Genomic DNA, 9661 nt, shown 5'->3' on the forward strand with positions numbered 1-9661 from the left:
CAAGATGCCCATCCACATCCATTGTATGACCAAAACGGTGGTAGAGCAATTATCAACTTTCTCGAAAATGCTAGCTTTGTCAACGTTTTGATCTGAACCATTGTATATGATCATAAGTAACCTTAAAACAGGGCTAAACATGCATTTTTCCTTTACTACTCCTTTAAAAGGAAGACTAATAAAAAAAAATTCCCAGAGGCGCCCCCAAGGGGTTAAAGTTGACTCCAGGATCACTCCAGAAGGGAGTGTGGCCTGGCCTCTTTTTAAAGGTCGTCTGGCCGACTGGAAACCAGGTGACCTTATAATACGGGACGCTTCAAAGAAGCCAATGTGCAGAACAGAGCTTAAAGGATCTGCGTGGAATTAGGGCTCGGTCCCGATGTTATCATTTCAGAGTGACAGACAGACCAGTAGCAGTACCGTTCGGCAAGCTACCCTCCAAGTAGGGATGGGCACTATGGCCAAAAAATTTAATCTAGATTGTTTTACATGTACATGATCCAATAAAGGTTTTCTTTATTGAAACTATACGCAGTACAGTATATGTGCAATATACTGACTTCTTATAAGCCTGACCTTTTAGTGTGGGAGAGGAAACAGTGGAAACATTTAGTGGTAAGTATGTGATTTAATTACATCATCAATTTCTGTAGATGTCCTACAGGGTAGGCTAATGAAAACGGGCCAGAAAGGTGAACTGCCCGAGCTGCACTTGGTACTGGGAATAGCATATTTTCAGTCCCTCCCCGACCTTTCTTTGGTATTATTTTGTTGTCTCAGCATCTGCAAGGAAACGTCAACAGCCTACGTTACTGTTGAAACTAAAGTGGACTGCTGGCGCTGGCGTTTCAGTGACAGCAGGGGAAGCACTAATCTCCATTTTGCAATTTAGGTAATTTTTCACATCGTTCAAAAACTCAAATGAACCGAATTAATTCCGAGATATCGCCCTGCCCTACCTCTTAGCTCCACAGAAGCGTCCCGCCATAGTATTCCAACACACACATCTGAACCTGTCTTGGGGAAGGCAGCCCTGCTAGAGTATTGGGACACGCCCCCGGGCGTGCATGGCGTCCTCCCTCCCTCCCTCCCTCCTAATACAGCTGCCATTCACATGGCTTGGCTCCTGTCGCTGGGGGCTTTTATACATCGCCGGACAGATCTAGATGGATTCAAATCAGTTAGCGGATGGACGGACGGCCAAACAAACAGACCCACAGACAGAGACAAACACAGACAGCCAGAAACAGCCAGACAGACAGCCAGACCCACAGCCAGAAACGGACGGACGGACGGACGGAGGGACGCACGCACACACACACAGAGACAGACAGACACAGCCAGGGCAGCTCTGCAAGCCAGCAGTCTGGTGGAGTATCCTGGCCAGGCTTCACATTCAGGAAGCCGACAAACGGCATACATTCGCGCAGCACTTCAGGCCCAGGAGATTATGGTTCATTTGTGGAGCACTTTGATGGGCTCCGAGGTTCGGACGGTAGCCTGAGGGATTATATATCATCTGCTGTCCTGTGTCTTTCCTGGAGCTAGAAATAGGACATAACCCCCCCCCCCCGCCGAGGAGCATCCACCAGAACGAAACCACAGGGGGGCGTATCCCGGCGTGCGCGGTAGGCGTTTCGTGCTCCACTCCGGTGCCCTGGCGCCTGGCTGACTGCGCTCGTGCCGGCCGCCTCCATCTCCCGGGGTTCCCCCCCGCGGGGACGGACCAGCCGGACGGGTTCGGCCCCGCTGCTCTGGGTTGCGCCGCGGGTTTTACCCCCAGAGGTTGAGACGGGCCGCGCCCGGAGCGGATGGACTGTACCTTCTCGAAGACGGGCGGGGGGCTCTTCCCTCTGCAGAGGTTGGACAGGGCCCACACGGCGTTCCTGGTCATGGTCAGTCGGGTGGATTTGGTCAGGAGCCTGGGGGGGGGGGGGGGGCAGCCAGAGACACAATCGAAAAAGGTGATTTTAGAATAGAAAATGTGATTGTTTTGTAGCTGCCTGCTTTGAACGTCGAAAGTTCTAAAACTGCCGTTTTCAAGATCAAATAAGACAACTTCTATCAAACTACGATCAAATGCTGAAGTAGCTAGGGAGCTAAAGAGGACTGTGGTGCAGTGTGAACGTACATTAACAGTGGTGGAAGGATGTTGCAGTTGAGTACGTAGTCTCTGCACACAGTGCCGTCCCCCGCAATGTTACCTAGAGCCCACACCGCCTGATAGAGAGAGAGAGACAGAGGGAGAGAGAGAGACAGACAGATGGAGGGAGAGGGGGAGGGAGGGTCGGGGGGGGGACAGAGAGAAGGGGGTGGGTTGAAGGGGGAGAGAGAGAGAGACAGGGAGGGGGAGAGAGAGACAGAGAGGGAGAGAGAGGGGGAGGGAGAGAGAGAGGGCGGGGCAGAGAGACAGGCCGAGGGAGGGAGAGAGGGTGGGAGGGAGGGTTGGGGAGGGGACAGAGAGACAGGGGCGGGTGGAAGGGGGAGAGGGGAGGGGGGGGGGGGGGGGAAGGAGCAGAGAGAGAGAAATAAAAAGGGAGAGAAAACGGAGAGATCAGTAAGGGTAGATAAGGGGCAGGACTAACACAGCTGACTCAGCTCATCTCTTTTAGGAGGACAGCGTTGCCATGGATTCATCCCATTACCTGTTCCTGGACGTCCTCGAAGTCGGAGTTCAGGAGCTCTATGAAGATGGGCACCGCCCCGGCGTCCATCACTATCTTGGTCTGCATGGAGTTACCCGACGCGATGTTGGTCAGGGCCCAGGCTGCCTCAAACTGGGGACCGAGAGAGATGAGGAGGGAGAGGGAAGCGGGAGGGGGGAGAGAGAGAATGAGAAGCGAGAGAAGAGGCAGAGAGAGAGAGAGAGAGAGAGAGAGAGGGGCAGAGAGAGAGAGAGAGAGAGAGAGAGGCAGAGAGAGAGAGAGAGAGAGAGAGAGAGAGAGAGAGAGAGAGAGAGAGAGGCAGAGAGAGAGGCAGAGAGAGAGAGAGAGGCAGAGAGAGAGAGGGGGGGGAGGGGGGGGGTACAGAGAACGAGTTAACACCTGAATAAGACACAATGTATAAAAGACCACACAACATATAAAACACCTTCATGATTTGAAGAGTGCCCAGGCCTCTCACCTGTAATGTGTAGTTGGTGCTCTTCTTGAGGAACTCTACAAACCTCTCCACAACCCCGGGCGTGTTTATAACCTCGTTGATGGGGGGGTTGGGCTCTGGGGGGTCGGAACACAAACACTCACAGGGTCAGACTCCCAGGCAAACCATAAACCATGTGGGCCGTACGTGGGACATTGAGGCCCGGCGGACAGGGCTTTACCTTTGGACAGCAGTTTCCTGAATCTCTGTGTTGTGGTGAGCTGGAGCTCTGGGTCTTCTGAGAACAGCATCTCCACCATGTCTCTGGTGATGACTCCGTCCTGAAAACACACAACGCCGGAGCCAATCACACTCAAGATTGCTCCGATCCCACAGGCTGGTTGAGGAGCGATGTGTGTGTGTGTGTGTACGTGTGTGTGTGCCTGAGACTCACTGTGGTGTCGGAGGAGCAGGAGTAGTCGACCAGCGGACTCTCAAACATGGCTGCCTCCTCGTTGAGAACGTCCACGTTTCTCCTCTTGAAGAGCTGTGAATCAGAGAGAGCGCGAGGGGATCAGAATAGTCTAAGGCCACTGCTATGGCGTGGCTCTGTTGTACGGCGTTTTGGGTGGCGGCTGGGAGTCACCATTTACCTGCAGTAGTGGAGCAGGACTGTTTGTTTGTTTGTTTGTTTACCTGTTGTTCTCGTTTCTGTTTCCTGAGCTGAATTCCCTCCTCCTCTCTGCGGCGCCTCATCTCCTCCAGGTTCAGGGCTTTGTTCTTATAGCGGTTCATCCTGTAGTTGTCCTTCGCCGGACTCGCTGACGGCTCTGACATACACACACACACGCGCACACACACACACGCACAGGAGAGATGTTATGCTACGTTCACACCGGGCGCGGCGAGAAAATTTGCGCTGCTCAGTTCGCCCTAATCTCGCCGCGGGATCAATGGGTTGCCGCGCGCATCCGCCACAGAAAGTTTAAAAAAAATAGAACTTTTGTGAATGTCACCGCGCCGCCGGGATCGCCTGATTCGCTACCCGCTGCCCAGTTCGCGCAAATTGTATTGACTTTCTATGTAAACTTGACGCGCGGCCGGAAAAATTTGCGCCCGGTGTGAACACAGCATTATGAATGGATGGGCAATAGAGGCTGTTTCTGTTCCAGTCTGTGTGATTGTGTGTGTGTGTGTATGTGTGCATATATATGCATGTGTGTGTGTGTGTGTGTGTGTGGGTCCTCCTCAGCTCTCAGACACTAATAATAGGCTAGGATGATGAAGACAGTCTCATATAAACAGGCTCGTTAAAAATACACGCGAGCATCGACGACGAAGCAGCCCAACACTACAGGCAGCGTACTGGCGCAGGCTGCTGGAACACAACGCATGCAGACCATTCCGACGAACACAGACAGACACAAACACACACACCCACCCACCAGACACAGGACTGAGTGCTATTCTTCTACAGTCAGCTGGCAGGGGGAACAGGCAGGTTTATTGAGCGGAGTTAATCGCAGAGCCAGCGCGATCCGGCGCCCACACGGCACAATGTGCCCGTCCTCGGCGTCTGCGTGTAGTCACGCCACCGCGGCCGGCCAGGGCTGGGCACAGCAGAGCCCTGAGCTGCAAGGTTCTGTTTTTGCCCCGCTGTTCCGAGGACAGTCGCGCCTGTGTGCGCGCGCATGCGTGTGTGTGTATGAGAGAAAATTCGAGTCCAGATGGTGAAACTACAGGCTGCCGCTCTGCACAAACAAACAGGTTGTGCATAACATATGTGTCTGGATACTTTTGCTGTCTGTGCCCTCGTCTGTGAAGCTCTAAGTTGTGTGTGTGTGTGTGTGTGTGTGTGTGTGTGGGGGGGGGGGGGGGCTTTTTTAGCTCTCAGGAATAGACAGGAGCGGAGAGAGAGGGACGATTACGACTGCTATTTCAGAGGGGCTCTGATAGACGGGGCTCTTCCAGACCTCCCGGAGCAGATTGAGCACGGAGGTGGAAGATATGCCTGCAACGCAGCATGGGTTGGCCCCAGCGCAGAAGGCAGCTGCCCTGCGGACAACCCGCTAGCTACGACCGCGCCACATGCCACCCAGAGGGCAGAGACGCCCGTCTCGTACAATAACCGGTATCAGAGTAGACGCAATAACGCTGAATCACTTGTTACAGGTGGCTTATGACACCAGGTAGAGAGGAGAGGGGGAAGAGGGGGGGCAAGATGAGGAGAGGGAGAAAATGCCAGAGGCAGGAGGGAGGGTGAGAGATGAGTCAGATGACTGTTTTACACCACGGTTTAAGAGAATGTCGGATAGTAGATTATAGTAGTAGTAGATAGTAGATCCAGCCACATTCAAAGGACATCCAATGAGAGGCTAGGCGTGGCAAATATACTTACACTCGCTCCGACTCATGGCTAATATTGGGTGGTGTTGTTCACTATCCACTGATTAGCCATGGTCCTTTATCAACTCGCCCTCCCCTCCTCTCATATGAGAAACAGGCATACCTGCACGTTGAGGGGGTAGCCCCCCCAAGACTGCGACGCCTTCTACTTCCTATGCTTCGATTTATACGGTTCTAACGTTAACGTTACGTAAGTCAAAGTATGAAGCAGAAGACGTCACGATCTGGTAAAGTAGTTTAGGCGGCACTGAGTTCAAATGAAGACAGATGCTGGAAATAGAACCATTTGGATTAATTTCCTGAGCACACAGTCATCCCGTCTTGTGACACCGACATGCCACACACACACGTGGACATCAAAATACACCCAGCTGGAAATGTGTCTGACGTTAGCTCTCAGGCGCTAACTGCTGGCTAGCCCTAGCTAAGCCTTACTGACGTCAGGCTAAGGTTGATATCATTGCTAGGATCCCTACCATACTAGCCAGTAGTTGGCTAGAAATTTACCCCAGACCTTTATGACAAATCTGGTTAACTAGCTAGCTACCCATTATTACAACTAACTCGCTGGCTAGCTAGCTAAGTACCCATGCGTGCTTCTGACATGCCAGATGACATACTAGCTAGCTACTCCTAGCTTGCTGGCTAACGTTACGTGAACCATGATGACAGCTAGCGGAATGCGGAGCTAAAGACGTTGAAAAACTAGCTAGCAATGGAACTGGCTAGCTTAAACGAAATTGTCAAAGTACGTTACGGTAACAATGAGACAGGGTAGCATTTGATGTTAGGAAAAGTAACATTAACTTAGAAGGAATTGACAGGCAAGGCGAGACAGCTGGCCTAGCTAGCTTATGTAGCACTTGCACGCTAACATTAGCTTGCGTAGCTAGCAAGCACTTACTAACTATCAAAGCAGCCGAAACGAAGGGGTAATGGGGCAACGTTGCGTGCCGTCGACTAGATCAGCGGTAACGTTATCAACGGATTACAGTGAACCATTACATGAATAACTCACCCATTTTTTCTTGACTGACGTGTGCTGCTTGGAAATAAATAGATTCTGTAATCCTCTTCCACTCCTAGCTTTCCAGAATTTGCTCCACACAAACAATATGTCGGAGGAATATATCGGTTGCCAGGTCATCTTTGTAGTATCCCCCTATCAGGTCTTCAAACCTGGCAACCCTGAACATGTTAGATCCGTCTGTAATCCCTCTAGTCATTGTGTACACCATATGCGCGCCGCGCACCCTGGAGAGAGTACAATCTAGTCCTTCTTGATAGATACATCCAGTATCATAATATGATATTGCAATATAATAGAGGCAAGAAATTATTGAGAAATTATCCTACTATTAGGCCTACACCTCATCCCTTAGACACTAGGGGGCATGGAAGCAACACCACACTTATGCACGGTAAAATAAGATTGTTTCCCTATTCTGTGTATCATCTAGAATCTAAAAGAGCAAACGCTGAGAATGCGAGACTTTGTTTTGAGACTTATTTTGAGGACACCGCTTCACTGTCAACCCCATCCCTCTGCCTCTGTCTGACTGTAGGCTATATTGCTCTCTCTCTCTCTCTCTCTCTCTCTCTCCCTTTATTTTTCTCTCGCTCTTTCTCTCTCCACATATTGTGCGCAGCCACCGCGTTTGTTTCCCTAAATTTAATGTGACAGAGTAATACAGGAGTTGTGCGTCTGCGGTCAATGAATTTGCCGGGAGCAGGTGTTACTGAAGTACTGCACTGTTTTGTGATGCACCGTTGTCCTCTTGACACGGACGCATCAGGGGCCTGCAGCAAAGAAACGCCACACCGGACCACCTATAGGGGGCAGTGTTGCATTACAGCAAGCACACAGGTCGATCCCGTACACAGACATGTTCATGGCAATGAAGGTTTGTGAAGGTCAGGCCGATCCTACATTAGAGTTCAGAGCATCTTCCTGGTAGCATACTTCTAGCCTGGTACGACCATCCTGTTCTCGCGAGCTAGATCATACCAGGCTAGCATACTTCCACGTTCTTTCCTAGTGAGGGGACACTGCTGCTAGACGGGACAGGTGCTGTGAGGGGATCTGAACCAGGTGCTGTGAGGGGATCTGAACCAGGTGCTGTGAGGGGATCTGAACCAGGTGCTGTGAGGGGATCTGAACCAGGTGCTGTGAGGGGATCTGAACCAGGTGCTGTGAGAGGATCTGAACCAGGTGCTGTGAGGGGATCTGAACCAGGTGCTGTGAGGGGATCTGAACCAGGTGCTGTGAGGGGATCTGAACCAGGTGCTGTGAGGGGATCTGAACCAGGTGCTGTGAGGGGATCTGAACCAGGTGCTGTGAGAGGATCTGAACCAGGTGCTGTGAGGGGATCTGAACCAGGTGCTGTGAGGGGATCTGAACCAGCATGGCAATGGTAACCAGACAGAAAGGTGAGCAGCGACCCGATGGGGAGGGGGTTGGTGAAGGATTTAGGGAGGTGAGTAGATGGAAGTGATGGGGGAATGGAAGGAGAAGGAGGGATGGAGGATGGAGAATGGTTGGTTGGTGGAGGATTTAGGGCGGTGAGTAGCCGGAAGAGATGGGGGGGATAGAGAGAGGCCAGGATTTAGGAAGGTGAGCCGTTGGAAGCAATCAGGAGGGGAATGGAAAGAGAGAGAGAGAGGGAGAGAGAGAGAGAGAATGGTTGGTGGAGCAAAATTTGCTCAGCGAAAAGCAAAACATATCATGAGGCTTAGGCTAATCACATCAAGGAGTTGCTTTCACACTCATTGTAATTGCATGATTAGCTTGCAAACTCCATCAGAACCCGTCTGGGTTGGTGCTTGGTTGGTGTACGGTTGAACACATCCAGTATAATCCTCCTCCTAATCCAATTGCATCCCAACATGATAACAGTTCGCTGAAATGTGAAAATTTAGGCAGGTTGCAGGTGGGATACAGAGAGAAAGAGAGAGTGAAAGAGTGAAAGAGACAGAAAGGGAAAAGAGAAAGAGAAGGAGAGAATGAGGGAGACAGAGAGAGAAGGAGAGAGAGAAAGAGAGGCTCTCTCTGTGCTTGATTCTTTGTGTGTGATAAAAGCAGAGAGAGATAAGGCTGCAGGGACATGTGCGTGTGTGTGGTGTGTCTGAATAGAGATGTATGTCTTTACAGAGACAGAATGTCTGAAATACATCAGCACTCCACTTTTTTTTTTTACTGAAGGTCTCCCTGTCTCCCTCCCTCTCTTTTTCCCTTGCTCCCTCCCTCCTTCTCTCCCCAACTTTCTCTCTCCCTCATTCTCCTTCTCTCCCTCCCTCTCCCCCTCCCTCCTTCTCTCCCTCCCTTTCTCTCTCCTTCCCTTTCTCCTTCTCTTTTCTCCCTCCCTCCCTCTCTCCCTCCCCTTCTCTCTCCCTCCCTTTCTCCTTATCTCCCTCCCTTTCTCTCCTTCCCTTCTTCCCTTGCTCCCTCCTTCCCTCCCTTTTTCTCTCCCTCCCTCTCTTTCTCTCTCCCTCTTTCCCTCTCTCCAGCCCTCCCCTCCAGTCAGTTACCAGGTGCTGGAATAGATAAGTGATGCTGAGTAAGTCATTTTTGGAACCCCTCCCACAGCTCGTTCAATCATTTTGTCCACTCGAGAGAAACGACCGAAATCTGACAAGAGGATTTCTGGAGAGGACCGTCCACCTGGTGGCCCCGGAACAGCCACAGCCAGAGAACCACAACAAAAGCACGTCGTCTGTCTCTGAATTTGTCGATATGACAGCCAGATGTCAGATAGAGTGCAGTGGTTTTGTTTTCTTTTCATGCTGGGTATGCTGATAACTGTGCAGTCCTCTAATACCTCAAAACATGAATGATGCTCTCAGCAAGATGGTAAACTTTGAGCTCTATTAGCCTAAGGGTAATGTATCAGTAGCCTATGTGGTGCAGTTGGGCCTGAGCCCTTTAAAGACTGTCAACCGTGTAGGCAGCCATGCAGCAGGGGGTGATGGACGAGGAAGCATGGCATCAGGAAGCACTTAGGGACGAACGGTAGTGGAGTAGATGAAGCTCACAGATCAATATGGTACAATTATTGTACACAGAGAGTAATTGATGAACACATGGCCAGCGGAGGTAGGGCGGGGGGAGGGGGCTCTCTGCTGTCTCCCCCCTTTAATAGCCAATCCTGGTCTGATCGAACCAGCTCCATAGGAG

At 51.3% G+C, this 9661-nt stretch overlaps 1 protein-coding gene across 2 annotated transcripts in view; it reads right to left on the reverse strand.

Annotated features, from left to right (window-relative positions):
* kpna6 (karyopherin alpha 6 (importin alpha 7)) overlaps nt 1-6589 on the reverse strand; it is a gene marked incomplete at its 5' end in the record, with an annotated part of 11405 nt that extends 4816 nt beyond the window's left edge. The window contains 8 exons of one of the 2 annotated variants that reach the window (XM_084455190.1): nt 1823-1922; nt 2132-2220; nt 2646-2777; nt 3124-3218; nt 3323-3422; nt 3536-3628; nt 3778-3911; nt 6506-6589. In XM_084455190.1, the coding sequence (XP_084311316.1) occupies nt 1823-1922; nt 2132-2220; nt 2646-2777; nt 3124-3218; nt 3323-3422; nt 3536-3628; nt 3778-3911; nt 6506-6509 (747 nt within the window). Of the gene's footprint in view, nt 1-1822; nt 1923-2131; nt 2221-2645; nt 2778-3123; nt 3219-3322; nt 3423-3535; nt 3629-3777; nt 3919-6505 lie in introns of those variants that run through there. The other variant, XM_084455189.1, reaches the window with a different exon arrangement.
* Nucleotides 6590-9661: the final 3072 nt, after the last annotated feature.

The sequence above is a fragment of the Borostomias antarcticus genome, assembly GCF_949987555.1.
Source record: "Borostomias antarcticus genome assembly, chromosome: 21".
Lineage (NCBI taxonomy): Eukaryota > Metazoa > Chordata > Actinopteri > Stomiiformes > Stomiidae > Borostomias > Borostomias antarcticus.